General features: G+C 41.7%; 1 protein-coding gene across 1 annotated transcript in view; it reads left to right on the forward strand.

The window, feature by feature from the left end:
* SLC1A7 (solute carrier family 1 member 7) overlaps positions 1-21505 on the forward strand; it is a 55507-nt gene that overhangs the window by 6990 nt on the left and 27012 nt on the right. Inside the window, exons 3-5 of the mRNA XM_066623599.1 lie at positions 10836-11051; positions 18916-18958; positions 20823-21042. Of these exons, the coding sequence (XP_066479696.1) occupies positions 10836-11051; positions 18916-18958; positions 20823-21042 (479 nt within the window). The remainder of the gene's footprint in view (positions 1-10835; positions 11052-18915; positions 18959-20822; positions 21043-21505) is intronic.

The following is a 21505-nucleotide window of genomic DNA, read 5'->3' on the forward strand; positions in this document are numbered from 1 at the left end:
GCGAGAAAGGATTCTTGCATGGTAAATGCATTTTTATTTCCTATACCTATTAGACTATGTTATGTATTTACATACATGTTTGAATAATTCAGTAAGTACATATTGTGGAGTGCCAATAGCATGCCTTTAGAATAGATACAGCTCCTTTTTGGTGGAGTGTTGTCACCATCTGGCAGTGCAGATTGGTAAAGCCATTGTTGTGTGCTAATGGCTAACATCCATCCATCAATACAGAAGCCACTTTCCAACATCCTGTCACTCTCTAGCATGACCAAGAAACAGAATCAAGGATGGGACTGTGCCATTTGGTATCTGCAGTTTCTCATCTTTCTCCCATAAAAGTGAATGATTACCACTGCAATTGCAGTGAAGACCAAGCCTGCCTTCCACCCTGATGCTGTCCTCACTGATAAGTATGCCGCAGAGAGTTGTAATGTAGCTTTTTGTACAAACCAATGCACTGTACTCCCAAGGGTGCTTGCAGTGGCTTGGGTGAACTTAGTGTACATAAGAATTCACTGCTCGTGACAGAATGATATAAAATTCTTCCAGTTTGTGTGTTTGCTGCAAATCTTGTTTTGCTTGTGTAAAACATTAGATAATTGCTTCGTTCCACGTATGTATGTTCTTTCTGGTCAACTTTTCCTGCCTCCTTTGAACACCATCCTGCCTCTCCACTTTTTCTCAGGTCTATCCAACTTTGCTAATAAGTTCTCCAAGCCACGGCTGTGATTATTTCTTGTTGGTGTTCTGTGCGTGCCTAACTGATTGCTGAAGCTAAATAATTATTAAGGGAGGAGGAATATCATGAGATAAAACATTGGAAAGGTGTAGGGCGGCCCAGTCCTACAGGATTGATTGACCTGCAAAGGGTTGCAGTGCTTTCATTTAACTCTGATCCTAAGTTGGCAAGTGGGCTATAGCTGACCTCTCTACTTGTCTGATGACCCGCCTCCTTCCTTATCACCTGATAAGGCTGGTGCAAGGTCAGCCTCATGGCTTCTTGGGCTAGAAAAGCTAGCAGTTTCCTCCACAATGGGTGCCGTCATAGTGGCCTGCTGCATCTCTACCATAATATATTTTGATGTAAGTTCAGCACCACATGCTGTGAAACATGTCTGCAGCCTGTTCAATGTTGTCTTGTTTTAGAGAGAGTGACATTCTAGCCAACATTCTAATCCTGATGCAGCTGCAATGAAGCCCATTCCCTACCCTGAGGAGGCTTCTCTGACCCCCCCACCCCCCACCCACCGCAGGAAACAGCGCATGCTGTTGGCATACCTGCATCAGCACTGGGCCCTGAGGCAGTTTTGTATTTGTAAGTCTTTAAAAATAATATAGTATAAAGGGGTATAGTATTCTATCTCTTGTCTTGTCCTTTGTTTTGGAAGAAAACTGTGGATAAGGAAGGAGAGGCTGGGATGAGAGAAGTCTAATCTTTATAAAATGCTTACTCTCCAAAGCATCCATACTTTACTGAAGATAGAATTCTCCAGTATTATTCACATGAGAAGAGCCACATTTTGTTTGTCAAATTCTAGATTGCTTCAGTACAGAATTGTTTCCTTAAGACAATTGCTTAAATCTTCTTTTACAAGAAATTCCAGCTCTTAATGCTATAGGTTCTGATAATCATCTGCTTTTTTTTCTGCTCAAATTCCCTACTGGGTCTTCTCCATTCATATATTTGCAAGCCCTGTGTTTAATTAAGATCCCTGTCTTAAATACTACTCTGTAGTATTTTATTGCACTAGAGCAGGGGTGCCCAAACCCCTGCCCTGGGGTCACTTGCAGCCCGCAAGGACTCCCAATCTGGCCCACGGAAAGCCCCCAGTCTCCAATGAGCCTCTGGCCCTCCGGAGACTGTCTGGAGCCTGCGCTGGCCCAACGCAACTGCTCTCAGCATGACAGCCAACTGTTCGACCTCATGCGTGAGCTGTGGGATGAGGGCTCCCTTCACTGCTTGCTGTTTCACGTCTGTGATGCAGCAGCAGCAAAGGAAAGGCTGGCCTTATTTTGTGTAAGGCCTTTTATAGACCTTGAGTTATTTCAAGACCTTCATTAATTCATATAAGTTCCATCTGTAATATATTCATTTATGTAAATTTATTCAAATTTTAAATGTAAATTAATTTGTTTTTCCTGGCCTCCAAAGCAGTGTCAGAGAGATGATGTGGCCGTCCTGCCAAAAACCCTAGTACAGGAATGTCCAAGCATTTTGGCAGCAGAGCCACATCATCTCTCCAACACTGTGTTGGGGGCCAGGAAAAAAAGAGAATTAATTGACATTTAAAATTTGAATAAATTTACTTAAATGAATTTATTAGAGATGGAACTTATAGGAATGAATGATGGTGTTGCAGTAGCTCAAGGCCTATGAAAGACCTTGCACAAAGCAAGGCCAGCCTTTCCTTCACTGCCACTGCTGCCTCACAGACGCGAAACAGCAAGTAGTGGAGACAGCCCTCGTCCCGCAGTTCAGGTGAAAGGAAGAACAGTCATCCTCATGCTGAGAGTAGTTGCGTCAGGCCAGCATGGGTTCCAGCAAGACTCCGGAGGGCCAGAGGCTCATAGGAGACTGGGGGCTCCCCGAGGGCCAGATTAGGAGTCCCTGAGGGCCGCATGTGGCCCCTGGGCCAGGGTTTGGGCACCCCTGCTCTAGACCATGGAGAGACATATTTAGATTATGCAGCAGCAAATACATGTACATGTGGCAGAAGGTCCTCAGCTGTCCTGCCTCCCTGAAATGTTCTTCTGTGTGGTCAGATGCGTTTGTCACTTGCACATGTTTCCGTTTTATGACTACATGTAAAACATTTTGTATTTGCTTCTATGTGAACCAGCTCTAACAATATCGTCTTTTTAAAAAATACATTTTCTGCGGCCTGTTTCTGTATGTGAATTGGATTCAATACAGACATAAAATGCCCCTCTCGTTTGAGACAGAAATAAAACTGGCCTTGTCATAAAAATCAAAGACAAGCAGGATTGGTAAAATCCATCGGCAACAGCCAGCCAAAGTTGCTATTTCTGTTCTGCCATTCATCCTACATCTAATCATCTCTAATGTGGTTGACAACGGGGAACCTCACTGGGCAATCTTGCTTAAGGAGGGCTTTTCCGTAGCAAGCAATTATGAAATGAGAACATGACCAAGAGGTGAATGAATGAAAACAAGCATGCATCTTGTATCGACTGCTGGTGGTTAATACTTGACCATTACTTCTTGACAGGATTAATGCCTTTCTAATCACACTAATCCCCTTTGACAACTTTATCCATAATCCATCTATTTCAAAGCAATATCCAGATGGCTTCTGATGGGGGAGAAAGGGAATGAGATAGAGAGGCATGAGATGAATGGGTTTTGTGGGGAGCTCCTTATGTTTCCCTTTTCTAGGTTATGGCATTTGAGGCTAACACCATTCAGAAAGAAACATGATTGATTGAAGCAGATAGCTGTACAAAACAACACAAACTGGACTTTGAATGAACTAAACTTCCATGACTAACCAGTTTGTGAATTTGCCAGCCAGTGTTGTTGACACAATTCAGAAATAATGGAACAATAGAAAAACCCTGAAATTACTGTGCAAAACTGAATCTTTCTAAATACTAAACATTTATTTCAACATTGCAGTTTGCATGTGACTACATACACCTTTTTCGTTCCCACAGTACAGTATATTCTCCTTTGTTTTTCCATCACTGAATTGTAAAATCTGCTAGCTATAGTTGTTGTAGCAGCAGGTCAGCAGTAGGAGCCTATTTTTAAGGAATCTGTTGCCTTTGCAAGTTTGGCTGCTTTCCTATCTTCTGCCAATAAATGCTTGATGTCAAATTCGAAAATGTCACTTGAGTTTCCTTAATGCAGCAAATTCTTGCTTTTATTGGATGTGCAAACCTGTTTACTCTGACATGCAGTATCCTTAGTTGTCTTCTTTGGCAAATAACTTTATTGCACATTCTATTCAATGTAAAAGGTCTGTATTTATTAAGTATATACATTAATAAGTGGCTCCTTGGCTCTCCGTTTTCCTTGTTATTAAAATATGGTGTGGTATTCCTGGGTTCAGCATCCTTGTTTCTAGAATTTTGAATGACATTTGCAGCATTTAGCCCTAGTTTGACTTTCAACCCTTTCAGGTAGGTACCCCCTAATTAATGACTTCTTGACAGTTAATTACTTTTGTGGACTTTCCCATTACCTCACCAAACTCCTCACTATGTTGTCTGGTGGCAAAGTAATCTTGTTACAGATGATGATCTTATTAATGAACATGCTCCAAAGACAGGGCAATCTCATTATTAGACCCCTCTAGGATTTGTCACCTTGAAGCTAATGGATGACTGGGCACTACGTAACTGTGGGCCATACCTTAGTTTGTAATCTGGTATGCTCTGTCCTGAGACTGCTTTAGATAGATGTAGCAGGTGACAGTGTGCTTTTTGTTAGTCTAATTTGCAACTCTGCACTAGTGGTGTTGCTAAGGATGGGGCTGGGAGGGGGTCAATTGCCACTGCTGGGGGGCTGCATGCTGGCTTAGTCACCTCTCCCGAGGGTTCCCCATACCTTTTATTTATTTATTATTTATATAGGGGATTTCCCAGGGTTCCCCAGCAAGGTTGGGCAATTTTCACAGCATCATGGTCCCTGCTTGATGCAATCCCCTTCTTTAATTACACAGGTCTGCAACCAAAAAGCTGTTTTCATAATTTTATCTGATTCTTATGTTTTTTGGTGCGCTGAATTTGAAAATGACCACCGTTTTTTCCTGGGACGTCAGGTTTTTTCACAATCGAAATGTGCCTTGGTCAAACAGGTAGCTGGAAATAGCTAAATTTCAAATTCACCATACTTGGGGGGAAAAAACTGAACATGGAAAAACAAATTTATTTTCACTGCCAGTGCTCCCAAAAACATGAAAATACATGTAAAAGCCAAAATTTGTTGATGGAAGGTACATCTTTTGCATGGTACAGACATCGGGAAAAAGACTTTCTGTCTTTTTTCGTGAGGGCAATTTGGTGTTTTGCTCTGATTTAGAGGGGTTGATGGCTCAGTTCCACATTCAGTATGATTCTTCTGAATGGAGGCTTTTCATTGACTCTTCCAAAAGAAGCTTAAAAGCAGTTTTAGTTCACAATGGTGGCCGTTATGCGTCCATTCCTGTTGCTCATTCGGTGTACTTGAAGGAGACTTATGAGAACTTGGAGTTGGTACTCAAGAAAGTGGGTTATCAAAACCAAAACTGGTTGGTATGTGGGGATTTAAAAGTATTGTGTATGCTGCTGGGACAACAGGCTGGGTACACCAAATACCCTTGTTTTCTATGTTTATGGGACAGTAGAGACCGACAAAATCACTGGAAGCAAAAAAATTGGCCACCAAGGAGTCTAGTTGTTGGTGAAAAGAATGTTCTCAGAGATACACTGGTACCCCCTGAGAAGGTTTTATTACCACCACTCCATATAAAATTAGGATTAATGAAGCAATTTGTTAAGGCACTTCCCAAAGATAGCGAATGCTTCAAGTACTTGGGATCCAAGTTTCCAGGTTTAACGAAGGCAAAACTGAAAGAGGGGTTTTTTGTTGGCCCGGATATTAGAAAACTCATATCCGACAAAGACTTCATCAGTTCAATGACTCCAACTCAAAAAGAAGCGTGGGTTGCCTTTACTGTGGTCATAAATAACTTTTTGGGAAACCAAAAGGACCCAAATTACAAGGAAATGGTGGAAACAATGTTGAAAGCATTCCACAAGCTTGGTTGCTCCATGAGCTTAAAAGTCCATTTTCTCAACTCACACCTTGACTATTTTCCTGAAAATTTGGGAGCAGTGAGTGAAGAGCAGGGAGAACATTTCCATCAAGATATAAAAGAAATGGAAAGAAGGTATCAAGGGAAATGGAGTGTAACGATGATGGCTGACTACTGCTGGATGTTGTATAGGGATCTTCCGGAAGCCACCTACAAGAGGAAAAGCTCAAAAAGAAGTTTAGAGTTTAAAAAAAGACGATTTTACAAGCAATCTATTTGAGTGTGGTGTTAATTTTGTTGTCACCTGTGCAAATGAGTTAATATTTTTCATGTAAATAACATATTTGCGTTAAGAGATTTTTTAAAATGATGACCACCCGTTTGTTCGAAAACCTGACGTCCCAGGACAAAACTGCTATCGTTTTTGGATTCAGCGCACCAAAAAACATAAGAATCAGTCAACAAAACCAAAACAGCTGTCCAAAAAATTTTTTTGCAGACCTGTGTTATTTATAAATTTGCTAACACCAGTGGGAATGAGAACCTGTAGTCTCTGTACTAACCCAGTGCAGTTACTAGCTGCACTAACCCACAGGACTATTCAAGGCCCTTGTAAATACCTAAGCAAAGAGAGGGAATATAGCTAGCAAAAGGCAGAAATTTCAATAGAAGTTATTCATAGAGAGGCAGGAATTTTTGGCTACCATTAAAAACACACGCACACACAAAACAGATTTCCCCATATAATGGATTGTCCTCCTTGTTTAACAAAGCAATCCCTGCTTTCTGAATCTTTTCCTTTGCCTCAGGAGTTAGATAGCCAATGTGATATAGTGATTAGAATGCTGGCCTTGAACCGTGAAGGTTTGGCTTCCGAGGTTCAGATCCTCTCCTTTGCACAATGCTCTCTAGAGGATCTTTGGCCAGTAATTTGCTCTTGCTTAGTAAATTTGGTTCCCGGGTTTTGATTATGAATTTTATTCAAGGTGTTTAATCTCCCAAGTCAGTGAATAGCTTTTATTTATTTTTCTTATTTTCTCTCTCACTTAAATAATTGTTTTACAAATTGATTCCCCTGCTTTGCTCCCAGAGCCTTTAAACAGGGACTTCTGGTTTTCACAGCAGGCATTTGTATGGGGGAAGGCCTCCGAAATCTTCTTTGACCTTGGGCACCAGATGCCTTAGCTACATCACTGCAATCTGATCATCATTTTGCACTGCATTAACAGTACTTACAAACACTACACAACACAGTTTAAATTAACCATTTTCTACTCCCATTGGTTTCAGTGGAAAGGAGTTACACCTGGGGTTAAGCAGTTTGCATGGATTACTCTCAATTTCCTTTACAAATAATAAAATATGTCACAGATGTTCTCATGGCAGTCATGTGAACATGTCTTCTGTAATTCTTCTTCCCTGGGACTAGATTGACATGAACAGTGTGGGCAAAATAGGCATAAGAAATGTGAGAGAAGTTTTTCATCCAAGTCCACATAATCTAATTTAGGAGAAGAATGCAAGTGATATTGGAGACCTGTGATTTATAAGGACATAAGAAAAGCTGTGCTAGAAGATCAGGACAAAGTCTTATCTAACCCAACATCCTGGGCATGGGGATGGGGAAGTTCGCCACTGCCACACTTTGGGAAACGCTGCTCTAAAACCTTGTCCCTTGTCACTTCTATTTCATTCAGTTCTTCAGACTCCATCTCTGAAGTCACCTCAGGCTTGGACATCTGGCCTGTGTCCTCTGTAGTGAAGACCAATGCAAGAATTCATTCCTCTTCTCAGCAACATTTTAATCCTAAACAATTTTCATTTTTGTTTTTAAAAAAAGCTTATTTGAAGTTTGTCTCCTCTTAAGAATAAATTTGTTTTCTCATAGTTTGGAAGAATAGCTAGTAGCAAATCCAGTGCATTTGATCTTCAGAGTTCACTCACCTACAAATTAATCAAAACCAGTCCCCCCAGTGTCTGGGATTAAGGGGAAGCGCCTCTAAGGCAGAGAGTGAAGTTAAAATGCACTGTAGATAAAAAATCTAATATTATTTTAGCTTTTTCCCAGTATACGTTGAACTGAAAACAAAACCTGCAGGATTAGAGTCTGGCAAGCAGAAAAGCAGTACATTTTCTTAATTAATTTACTGGATTACAGGAACCTGAATACTAAATCCCACTACTGTATTTTCACCAAATTTATGATAAAGGTTAAGCAGCACTTCATCATGACCTCTAGATGACTTTATCAAATGGTAGTCTCCAAATTATGGAGGGTTCTCTTGGTATGTCCTAATAAGAACTTGTGTCAATTTGTTTGGTTACTGTTAATAAGTGGTTTTTCATTTTCACAAGTTTTTCTTCCTCCTCCTAACAAATTCTGCTTTGTATTTGTATTTGCTTTGTATTTTGCTTCATCCACATTTCTGTTGTGGTTAATTGTTAGAAATGAAATTTGATAATTTATTTTTAAAAAAATTAAAGCCGTGAAGCATACGCTGCTCTTGTGAACATCCCATGATGTGCAAGCTATTAATGCAGGTTTTCTAAGTGAAGTCTAGCCTCTGTTCATAAATTCTGGACAAATTTAGACATGTTAGATTAACTCAGTGCAGTGGCCTCTCCGCATCCACAGTCTTGGCAACCCTGGATCAGTCCACCGCTCCACCTGCCTCTGCCCCTGCAGCCACTCACCACCTATTTTTAAACTGATTGGAGCAAGACTATTTTAAATGGATACAGGTGGCCACCGCCAACCTGATAAGGAGGAGAAGGCCAGTCAGGTAGGCATCAGAAAGATGGAGGGTGCAGAGCTGCCCACTGGCAGGAATGGTGGTGAGGGGGTGGCACCCTACACTCTGTCTGCTGCACATGTACAGCTACTGCAAAGAGTAGCCCAGCTGACCATTTTTTGCTTTCTCTTTATGAAGGGCAGTGGCTGCAGGAACAGAGGCAGGAAGGCAGTGGGAAAGCAAAGAATAGCTGGCTGGGCTATTTTGCAGTGGCTCTACTCATGCAGTGGAGGGCAGTGGCTGCAGGGCAGAGGCAGCACTGCCACTCTTGTGCCGCCGGCCCCCCCCCTCCGGTGGACAGCTCTGCACCCTGCCTGCCTGCCTGCCTGCAGGGCCTTCTCCTCAGAATGATGGTGGCTGCTCCGATCCATTTAAAACAGCCAGTTAGTCTTGCCCCGTGCTAAACTGCCTCTTTCCTTCCCTTCCAATCACCTCTCCATATTGGGACGTGAACATTCATGGAATTTCTCATCTGCTGGGGTTTTGGAGCCAAACCCCTGTGGATAAGGAGGGCCCACTGTACTGATTTCATGTACATAGCGCATTAGCCCACACAAAGCTGATTTGAGGCCTTATGGTCTTCAGAATGTTTGGAACTATATACTTGCAAGAAATGCTTATGATATATGTGTACTGTATTTGAGAATCCGTACCTGTAAATGAAATATTTTGGTTTTTTAAAAATCCTAATAATATAAAGTTTAAGAAATATATGGACAAAGGGGTAGGTTATTCTCCTGGACCCCAATTGTTCCCTAACCAATCCCTTCATATAAGATGTTGGCTCTGAAGAACCATATCAACTTCCCCTGTCCTCTCACAGGCTATAGTAGTAGATACAGGTTGGGCATCCCTTATCCAAAATGCTTGGGACCAGAAGTGTTTTGGATATTGGATTTTTCTGTATTTTGGAATACTTGCACATACATAATGAAAGATCTTGGGGACAGAGCCCAAGCCCAGTGCTTTTTTTGTGGAAAAAAAGGTGCAGGAACTCACAACTTGTTAATCATTTATTTATTTGTTTGTTTGTTTGTTTGTTTGTTTATTTATTTATTTATTTTTAAACCATTTTTTATTGGAGAAATAAAATATTTTTTATGTGCTTCCCCCTAAAGATGAACTTACTTCTGAGTAGACATGCATAGGATTGGGCTGTCAATCTCCACATCCCCTTCCCTCTAGCTATTTTTTCTACACATGGGGAAAAATACTGTACAGGTGCACTTGTAGCGTGTAGTATGTAGTGTGGCACTACTTCAAGGAGAGGAAACAGTGAATGGATCCCGAAAAATGGCTTACATGAGTTCCATGTAGTAAAATTACTCTAAGGAACTGTGGGAGTAAGAACAAAAAAGAAATTCTTACACGAGAGGGGTCCTTAGGTGCACATAGAAACAGCTACTTTTGCAAACAAGCCATTAAATATGGTTTAATTCAGGTATCAGAATACTCTGTATCTTTGGGAAGGCGCTTGGCATGCAATTGTATGTTCTCTGCTGCCCTGAGCAGCCGCTTTGCATTGCTGGAGAGGAGCTGCAAACGCTGGCTGGCGGAGGGCATGCTTGTGGGGGAAGGACGAGAAAGATCTCTGGCAAGGCTGGACAGCATGTTGTACACACGTAGAATCCCTTTTCACCTGCCCTTAGCATGTGAAAACGGGTGCAGATATATATCTCTGCCAGGATTAAGAGCCCAATCCTAGGTATGTCTACTCTGAAGTAAGTCTCATTCTAGTGAATGGAGCTTACTCCCAGGAAAGTGCCTAGGATTGCAGCCTAAGAGCCCAATCCTATGCATGTCTACTCAGAAGTCCACTTTAGTGAATGGGGCTTACTGTGGATAGGATGGCAGCCTTAGAGTCCAATCCTGTGCCTGTCTATTCTGCCTCTGTTTTGCTCCCCCCTCCTGGAATGCCTCCAAAGGGGAGGGGCCCCTGCAAAAAGGTGCCAGAACTCCATCCCCCCGCGTTCCATTAGAAAAAAAGCCCTGCCCAAGCCTAAACACAAAATTCACTTATGTTTCATATACTCCTTATACACATCACCCAAATGTAATTTTATACAACATTTTAAAATAGTTTTGTGCATAAAACAAAGTTTGTGCATGAAATACAGTTTATGATTTTATTTCTTCAGGCAAGAAACAAAAAAATAAGTCATGCCGGTACTCTGAAATTCCAAAATTCCATATTTCAGAATTCTGGATAAGCAGTGCTCAATCTGTATCTTTTTCACATGCTTATTAAATAACATCTATCTTATATTTTTCTTCCCAACAGCTTAATGTCTGGGCTAGCAGCTCTCGATGCAAAGACATCTAGTCGATTAGGCATCATAACCGTCACATACTATCTTTGGACCACTTTTGTGGCTGTTATCGTGGGAATCATTATGGTCTCCATTATCCATCCTGGTGGGGCAGCCCAGAAGGAGAACACTGAGGAAAGCGGGAAGCCAATAATGAGTTCTGCAGATGCATTGCTAGACTTAATTCGGTAACTATATTCAATCTTGCTACTTCTGTGAAAGGTGAAATTTTGCACATGTAACTTGTGACAACTTGTGGCACTTTAAGATAACTTTTGAAATGACAATATTATGGCGAATGCAATAACTAATGTTGAATGTAAAGGAAATTCTAAGCTGTGTATAGGGACATATTTTGTCTGTTATGTTTATATGAAACCACCAGAAACCTACCTGGCTCATACGCTACTTTCTCCACTCAGCTGTGGCCCATGGACCGATCAGCATAGAGTATTTTAGCTTATGCAAACTGGAAATGTGAAGAACTGGTCCCTTCTTGCTACCATGGCCATCACTTGCCTTGACAGCTAGAAGAAGGAAGTAGGTCATCATCTCCTAGTGACCTATGAGAACAATGAGTGCAGGGAAGGAGCGATTGTCTGTCCTGATTCCTGGTGGTGTCACAATGATGTAATGTTGCAATGTACAGAAGGTGATAATCACCCTGTAACATAGGCAGCAGAATTGATCATGTGTAGAGAAAGTAGCATGTGCATTGACTGACAGAAATGAAAAAGAGGCCTGAGAGGTAGGCTTCTACGAAGGAGAATAAGCATTTCCATATATGAAACCATATTAGCAATAGACTGTTGGGTTGAGGACAGAACAAGCAGGCTACATATGAAGACTTGTCTCTACTCACTCTGAGAGACCATACACTTGGGCCCAGTTCATACACTACCACAGCAATGTAGGAGTATCTTCCTTCTGGTTAAGCCCCCTACTGTTCCAATAACATTTGAGCTCTTTCAAAGTACTGGTCTTGTGGTTCCTTGCCAGCCAGTATTGCCTAGCCCAGTGGTTTTCAAACTCTCATGGAGAGTTTGAGCCACTCTAAGTGCTGGCGGGGGCAGGGGAAGGCAGCAGGGGAGGGTAAGAAAACAAACATTCCCTTACCTTGAAGAGTCCTCTGTGGCTGCTCCCCCACTGAAGGGGCACAGCTGAAAGTTGGATAGGATTGGGCCCTTGCTTAGGCTATATCCTAGGTATTTCGTTTCTGACAGCAAATTTACTGTTTTCTGGGGTTGTGCTACTACTGTGGAGCACAGTTTGTTATTATTGTTTTGGCAGGAGAAGTCTATCCTCTTGTCAAGCTTTTTGGTAGTTAATTGCTGGTATTTTGATTATCCTGTTTGTCCAGTGGTTTTGATTTATTGGTCGTTCAATTGCTCCTATTTATCGGGCATTTTTTAAACATGTTTGCTGCTTTTATGTTGTTATTGTAATTTATTTTTATGACATTTTGGTAAGCAGACTTGAGTGTCATTTGGCAGAAAGATGGCACATGCATTTTTCAAAAAAACATTAAATAAATTAATCAATCTGTAGTCTTTCCTCACTCTAGAACAGGGGTGTCAAACATAAGGCCCGGGGGACGGATGTGACCCCTGAAAGTTTTTTATCCGGCCCTCAGGCTCTCAGTTACTGAGCTGTTACAACTGAAATGGCAGCCCACATGAAAATTGGGCTTTCCCAAATCTTGAAATATGACCAAGATTTGCATACTTTTTCTTTTGGTGTTTGCAGTTAATGAGTTTCTATAGGAGAACAGGGTCTGATTATGGTCATTAGCTGCTTAATGATGTCACTTTCGGCTTAAAGACATCACTTCTGGCCCTCAGCTGGAGCCCAGAATGCTAACTTCAGCCCTCTGTATGAAACGAGTTTGACACCCCTGCTCTAGAATATCATCTGTATGATATATATACCATTGTTAAAACTCTTAAATATCTCATGGATTGTCCTTTGGTATAACACTAGAACTAGGCAGATAACAAACTGTAATAATGTAAATCTGTGCTAGTCCAAAAGTGCATTGAATATACACTCTCTGGATCTTTTGATACTCTGCTGTATTTAGCAAAATGTATTACTAGCATCAGGTGCTGTAAATAATACTGCTCCTGTTTTGTTCTTTTGCAGCAGGCAGTTGAAAACCTAGTTCTTAGGTAAAGCATATTACTATCAGGTCTTTGCCAGAATTGCCACAAGTATTATTGAACTGACTGTAGGCCTCTGCCTTGACTATCATCTTAATTTCCATCAATTCAGTTCAAGAACTTAATTCCCATTTGAAATTTCCAAGGTGCTTGAATTATAGGTGAATTATGTGTGATATTTGTAGATCTATGGATATGAAGTATTGCTCTGGTAATAAACCTAGGCCTTGAAATGTGTTTTTGTCATCACCATCGCCTTGATCTTCAGGTCTTTTTGCTATTAAATTAACTTTTTGTATGACTAATTCACTCTAGTCTAGGCTTGTAGAGCCAGTAGGGTTTGTGCATCAAAATCTTCAGGTGAGTTCCCCCCCCCCCATATCCATGAGTGTTCTGTTTCCCCCTCTACCCACAGATATGAAAACCATGGCTACAGGGGAACCCTATATAAAATATAATACAGTATTGCTTGTGCCTCCCCCCTCCTTGCACCATTACCTTTGTTTTTCTTTAGTAGCTGTGGAAGCATGCATGTTCTTGTTTAACACAGGAACAGTTTCTTGCTTGACACAGGAACATGACATGAAGGCAGGGAAGAGGGACACTAGAGGCAGACTAACCAAATGTTAACAGGAAACAGGAGAGTTCCTCCTTAGTCTCCCTCTAATGTGTAGGTTGCCTGCCTACATGTTGCATTCCTCAGTTAAGCAAGAAACTCTTCCTGTGTTAAATAAGAACATGGATGCTAGTAAAGCTAGTAAAGAAAAACAAAGGCAATGGGCATGGCCCAGTAGGGCAGCCATTTGTTTTTCTCATGTTCCCAGCCATCTCAACTACTTCAGAGGAAATTCTTCTGCCTTACACATGACAACTATGTAATCCAGGATTAAATCAGCTGTTCCTCTATCAATTTTCAGATGTTCACCAGTTCTTTATGCATAGAGCCAAAACACACAAGACTTGAGTGCACAGCTGATGGATGTGTGCAGGCTGGGAGTAGAGCTATAGTGGATGCAATCCTTCTGGAGCTCAGCCCATGCAGTTTTCAAGACTAGTCCGTTGAAAAGCTCTGTCAGTCTGCCTGACTTTACAGCAAGTTGTACGCAATCTTTAATACAGATTAGCCTTTTTATCTGCAGATTTGGTACCCACGGATTTGATTATGCCCTTGTAAGGTATTCTGAGGCTTAGGGAAGCCCTATGCCGCTTCCCTGCTCAGCTTCCCCGGACCTCAGAATGCCTTATAAGTGCATAAAAAGTCACTTCTGGTTTCCTCCAAGAAACCAGAAGTTACATTAAACTGTTTGTAGAAGGCATTCTGAGGTTTGACAATTTTTCCATGGGAAAGCTATCTGAATGTTGTTGTTTTTTTCCATTTTCCAGAGTTTTCACATCTTGACTCCACCTTCCATTACTGCTGGGTTCTGTCCCAGTACCAGAGTTCGGTTTTGGTCTTTCAAGGTTTGACAGCCTTACACCCCCATCTCTTGGATCTTAGGTTTGCGATGCTCCAGTCTAGGGGGCGAAGGGTTGCAAATGCCCTAAGTAGCACGCTGGAGGGGGCGGCACCATGCCACCAACCAGTCCCCCATGCCACCACCCCGAGCCGCTGTCTGTCTTTTTTGCTTTTACTTTAAAGGCATAGAAGCAGGCAGCAGCTCTGCGCTCCACCCGCCTCCATCTTTTTTTTTAAAGAAGCAGCTCCCCTTTCTGCCATCCTCCGTGGCTCTGTGTGGAGCCCTTTGGAGTGCTGGGGAGGACTCATGCAGAGAGGCCTTAAAAGGCCTAATGGAGGGTCTTTAAACAACACTTCTGGGTTTCGGGCAAAAACCAGAAGTGATGTTTTATGCCTTCCAGAGGCCTCAGAAGGCCTTCTGAGGGCTGGAGGAGGTAGGCTGCAGACTCCTCCAGCCCCCAGAAGGTCTACCAGATGCGACAATGGGGGGGCAGCAGCATTCTCCTGGGGAGGTGGCATTCTGGGTGTCACAGGTGCCAGGATCGCCAGTGCAACCTAGCAACCCAAATGCTAAGATTGCTATATAACAGTGAATAGTGCTATATATAAGTGAATACAACCAAAGATTGCTGTCTTGCCACAGCAGAGGCTTTGGAGCGTGAAAGATGAGACATAGCATGGGTTAGGAATGTCTCCAAACTGGCTGTGCTAGGGCTAACCTCAGTCTGAAAAGAATTCTACCCCAACTGCAACTTGAATTTGCAGCACAAATTCTGCGTAGTGTGGAATTCACAGCCATCTCTAATGTAATCCTGGAAAATCAATACAAATCCTTAATATGAAACTATAAATAGTCTGTTTTATAGATGGCATCAGATCCCAGATAAAATAGCAAAAATGTACCCAGGAGTATGAAATAAGTGTTGGAAATATAACCAGATTTAGGGTACGTTCTATCATACGTGGTGAACTTGTGAAAAAGCCAAGATGTACTGGAAAATGATACAAAAATGTTTCAACAGATATTTAATGCTGTAATACCATTCAAACCGGAAATATTCCTCCTGAATATAGTGTCAGAAATTAAAGACTTACAAAAGAAATGTCGTATTGTACAGATAAATACAGTGGCAAGAATATTATATGCACAATTATGGAAATCAACAGAAATCCCTAACAGAGAAAAATTGATGGATAAAATTTATGAAATTGCAGAAATGGATCTATTAACAGAAAGAATGAAAGATAATGATTTAGATAAAGAAAGAAGATGCTGGACGCTGTTTTATGATTGGATAGGTAGTACTGAATAAATATGATAGAACGAATAGATTAAGCATTATATGTAGTGATGATTTATATGGATGAGTTTGTGCTTAGTTTCAATTTGATGTATAAATGTTGTTTTAAAATGCATTTTGTGACCCAATGGCCAATACCCTGTTGTTTTATGTAACCTGTGTAACCCTATACCCAAGTTTATCCTATATTTCTGCCCCGTATCTGTAATAAATAAATAAAATTTTTAAAAAAAACTATAAATAGTCATTTAATAAGAATATTGCTAATGAAAGATGATGCGAATCCTTAATTAGCTTGTTTTAAATAAATTCTACCTTTTATGTTCTCTTTCTCTATCTCAGCTAAGGATTATAAATTGCACAGAAATTTGTCTTTGTCCTTAACATGGCAAGAGAAATAATTAATTCTTATTGTTAACTCAAAGAATGCCCAGTTTGCCCAGAACCGGAAACCATGCTTAAAACTATTTATAGTGGGAGACAGAGCTGTAAACTAATAAAACTTGGCACTTTCAGTTAGACTTCTTAGAGCCCATTAAAAAGATGAAGGAATTAATCTGTGATTGAACTTTTTTTAATAACCATGATCCGCTTTCACGGCATTTGAACAATGGACATTCCTGTTAACTCTACCTCACTTCACTGTGAAGCAATATTCCACACTCATTTCAGTGCCTGTTTACATTTGTTTCACCCACGCAATCTCATTGCTTACTCACTGTTACTATTAATGGCTTATCATTAATTTTGCCCCACCTTATGCAGCTCAGGCCATGATTACATCACTTGCTTAAATTAGTCAAGCTAGAAAGGGAGGTACCTACTTAAGGAGAGATGAAGTTCCATGTTTAGCTCTGAGATGTTCTGTACTAGTTCTTCTGTTAATGATTCAAATCTGAAATTAGGATATAAATTCCAGATAACAAAGTAGAATTTCCGCTAAAGCAGAAGTGGAGCACGATCACTCCGATTTTACTTTCACTGCTGCGGGGAGCCCTGCTGAAGATCGTGCCGGACTCCCCGCACCCCCAGGAGGCTGCAGGAGGCTTGGGTAAGTGCACCCAAGCCCCTGCAGCCCCCTGAGTGGTGCGATTCTGGGGATCGCGCTGCTGCCTTCCCCCTGCCCCCACTGCCTCCCCCCACCCCCGCAAGCACTTACAGTGGCTCAAACTCTCCATGAGTGTTTGAAAACCACTGGGCTAAGAGGTTTTGAGCGTTTATATACTTCTGAAATCAGTATGAATCAAATCACACTAATAGATGAATATGTGTGGGCGGAAAATATCCTTCAAAAAGCTAATATTTTAAGCCAAAATAGAGGTATTGTTTGTCTCCTGGGTGGTATTTGTCTCAAGTTTCAGCAGCGATCTGATAGAGCAAAAAAAGAAAAAAATCTGTCAGTTTAATATGCCAGTTGCCGATTTTCCCCTAATTATATTCCTCTGCTGAAAAAGGATATTTATTACTAAATTTTATTGAATTTTGGCTGCACTGCAAGTTGCTTGTAACCCAGATATTCTTCCACCAGACTCCATTTCCTCCACCAGGACATTAGGGACTTGCCGCCTTGACATTGTGCTGGAGGGGAATTGACATTATATGGGTGTACTAGGCAGATATGTAAATGAAAACAATTTCTTTCCTATTCATCTTTTGTTTCACACATAGAGTTGGCGAGCACATTAAGGCCATCCACTTAGCAGATCAGTTAGGTCACTTGAACAAAATTAGTCTCAAAGAATTGTTCATCATAGGAAAAACAATCTATTTAAAATATATTGGAAGACTTCCAGGCTTCCATATTAAGAGAAGCAGTTGTAATTCCTGCAGGATAAAGAATGATAAAGAAATAAAATGCTGTAATCCCCCACAAATTTGGCTAACATTAAATCTAGCTACTAACCATCTGATATTTCTTCTTCTGGGTAGTTCCAGCTATATTTTAATGCTACCAATTAAGGTTGCTGCAGTGAGGCAGGATTCAATTCATATTCACCCCAGAATCTGCCATGACTCACAGTGTAGTTCCTCTTCAGTTCAGGTTGAAGAAAAAACCTCAATGGGAATCTGTTGCTCCAGATTAATTATCCATCACCACTAAACTGTAATTTATTCAGAGCAGTAATCCTTTGTACGTCTGTAGCACCTTTCATCCAAAATCACATGGTAACCATGAATTAGTGAATGAAATTTCTGTGTTGTTTATTATGCTCAATGCCTGTGAGTTAGCATCCTTCTGGATCTTTGAGAGACCAATGCAGAAGAATACTCTCCATTTCATAAAGTGTGACCAGATGGGCATATGACTTTCCAGTCATTAATTGCACTGCTCACTAAGTGAACAGTTTATTTCTCCCTTGATGCAGAGGAATCCAATATCAGCCTCACCCACCTCACAGGATTGTTGTGTCAAAAGGAGGGGAGGAACTATGTAAACTACCCTGAGCTCGTTGGAGGAAGGGTGGTATAAACATGTGAAAAATAAAGAAATAAATAGTATATCATTCATCAGTTCTTTTCTTGCAGGAACTTTGCATTTTCCAGAACACTCCCATAGAATTGTTTTCCTATCACTTGCTTTACAAACACGATGATTTATAGCTATATGTGTGACCTTTGTTTGCTGTAAGCATTGTATTTGAGGTGATATCAAAGTTCTGCCTGTGGAGTTTGATCTTTGATCATTCATTCACATAAAGTGCAGCACTTTATGCATCGGTCACCACATGATAAACAGGCCTATGTGAACAAAGATAATTGCGTAAGATGTCAGGGATTGGATGAATTGCACTTTATGATGCTCATGTTAGCTTGGCCCAGGGTTTTTCTTTTAATGCTTACAATTCTGTCTGAATTAGACTTGACTAGATAGCTTTCAAGCATTTTCCAGCTCTTTCATGCCAGTATTAAAGCAGACCAACAGTTCTTAGAAGGTTAAGACAGTGCAGCTTTAGTCAGTAGAATGTCATACTGAGTCCATTAACAACCCTAAACTAACATTTTAACCAAATAAAATGTCACATAAATACAAATGGCTCTCTAAAAGAAAGGGAAGGTAGTTTGCAAAGACTGATGACCAATGAATGCAAATTGTACCTAATCCCTCAGCAAACAATGCTATTATTTCTTTTTTCAGGAATATGTTCCCTGCCAACCTAGTTGAAGCCACTTTTAAACAGGTGAGTGTCTGGATCTCTGCTTTGTCACACTATTGTCACTGAAAGGAGAGAGTACTTCAAGTAACAAGGAAAAATATGATGGACATCCTGTTTTTTCTCCTGTTTTGTGCCTATTTCCCCATATTTTTTAGACCTTTTTAACCCAACAGAGGCTTCTGTGATGCCTCAACTTCCTAAACATCTGAAGGTGCAATCCTATCTTGCGCTGGAACAGGCAAGCCAGGAGACAGCTCAGCCAGAGGTAAGGGGAAACATTTCCCCTTACCTCCGCGTAAGGGCTGCTGGCCCCTATGGGTCTCCTCGGACTTGCGCCACCTCTTACTCACAACTTCAAGGACAGCGGAGCGACTTGCAGCCACTCCGTTCTCCCTGGGAACAGGGATAGGGATCCGGCATAACTGCTGGGTCCCAGCCCCACCTCCCTCTCCCTGCCCACCCCCCTTGGGGCTGCCCGCTGCCTGCCCTCCCCCCGCCCAGGAATGCCTCCCTCCCGCCCCCTCCCCGCCTCCCCCACACCTACCTTTCTTGCGTTGGCCCAGCTGGTACGATGCAACAACCAAGGAGCAAGCCAGCGCAGAGGCTTGCATCAGCCTCCGCAGGCCGGCGTTTCTTTGAGTGCCAGCCTGGCTTCCTCCTGAGGAGGTGCAAGTGTGCCTTGTGGCACGTTTGCGACCCTCCCAGGCCGGGAGGCGCAGTTAGGATTGCATCCTGAGTTATCTGCTTACAGTAGCCTTCTTCTTTCTGAATTCAGCGCCATTATAGAACGTCCACACAGCATCTCAGAAAGGTACTATGTGGATTTGCCAAAATCACAGAATCTGGCCAAACCTTCTGCTGAGATAGGCCATGCACCTACCAATTGGGCAGCCAAGCCCACCTGGCTAGATAAAGGGGTGGGATGGCAGACCAGGGGAGACTCTTCCGTAATCTCCAGGGGAGGAAGTGTTCTGAGGGAGGGAGAAGGGTGGGAAGGAGGTGGGACTGGAGGAGCTCTGCTCCTCAGCATCCAGAGACTCTTGATTTTATGGCTCTTGATTTTATGGCAGCCCAAGCGTTGCTGCAGAATTGAGTAGTCCCATTGAAGGGCTACTTGCCTTACCTAGGGGAAGGGGATGAAAGTTTCAGCACCACAGCAGTCCCGGCACAATGGACAGCTCAGGATTGGGCTGCCCTACAATAAGACTCCTTTACAATAGTGCAGGGAAGGCCAGTTTACTTGTTCTACTTGCTTTGGCCCTTATTAAGTTACCAAAACTTTCAGCCGATTGCAACTGACTCTGCCAGTAGCTGTGAGGCAATTTTCAGCTCATCATATTCATCTAGTGAGCCTTGAGTAGAGCTGACCCTACTCAAGATACCTCTTGGATACCACTTCCAATTTGTTGGCTCTGTATAGGAACTAGTTGCCATAATACAAAGCAAAGTAATTAAAAATTGCAATTCCCCCTCTGTTTGCAGTAGGCCTTGTTCCTAATCTGACAAACACAGGGCCCAATCCTAACTAAATCCTATGCAACCATGCCAAAAGGAGAGTATGCTGTATCCTGCAGTGAGAGTATAGTCATGAAAGTCTCCTTGAGATAAGGAAACTTTTGTTCCCTAACCCTGGAGAAGCCTCCACTGTCTTAGTGGGTCTCCCTGGATCTGTGCAAGCTATTTTGCTGGTACAAATCTAAGGAGAGTAAGGAAGAGGGAACATTCAGACATTTCACAAAACAGGGGCTGAGCTTCAGAGTTGTTATTCATCAGAGGTACTCTTTTTTTCCTTCGACAAATTCCATGCGTTCATGCTGTAAAAACCTCAGAACTTTATAGGACAATATTATCTTCCCCTGTATAATGGAGATTACTTCGGATCTTTCAGTACCGAACCAAAAGCATCCCTATTGTCAAGACCAACAAGGCACAGTCTGAAAGCACCACTCGCCGTATCATAATCTATGGGGTTCAGGATGAAAATGGTTCCAACATTCAGAATTTTGCCCTGGATATCACACCACCACCAGAAGTGATCTACAAATCAGAGCCAGGCACCAGTGAAGGCATGAATGTCTTGGGAATTGTAATATTCTCTGCGACCATGGGTATGTTTCTAGTTTTTTTAAAAATCCATAACTCAAAGGCACATACTTTTGAAGCTGTTTTATGCAGGAAAGTACAGTCTGTTTAGAATTCTTGATGTCATCACCGCCCCCCTCCCGCAGCCTCCCCAAGGTCACTAGCATCCTACCCTTCTGTTAAAAGAAGCATGATTCACTTCTTTGCGTAGTTGAGTATTGTAACTTATGTAGCATGTTTCCTATTGTTTGAGAAGAGCATGTTGTTGCTTTTGCCTACCTAGACTTGTCTTGTTTATCACAACTCACAGAGCTTTTCCTGTGAGGTTTAATGAAACAAAATTATATTTCTGAATATGATATAACTTTCAATTAATGTTACGGGTGATTATGCTCCTATGTAGCTAGTCCAATATGTGAAGCTTGTGTACACAAGGACTTTAGTGAATGTGTTTCACACAGCAAGTAAATCTTTATCTACCACACTGGT

This window comes from Tiliqua scincoides, chromosome 4, assembly GCF_035046505.1.
Source record: "Tiliqua scincoides isolate rTilSci1 chromosome 4, rTilSci1.hap2, whole genome shotgun sequence".
In the NCBI taxonomy this organism is placed as follows: domain Eukaryota; kingdom Metazoa; phylum Chordata; class Lepidosauria; order Squamata; family Scincidae; genus Tiliqua; species Tiliqua scincoides.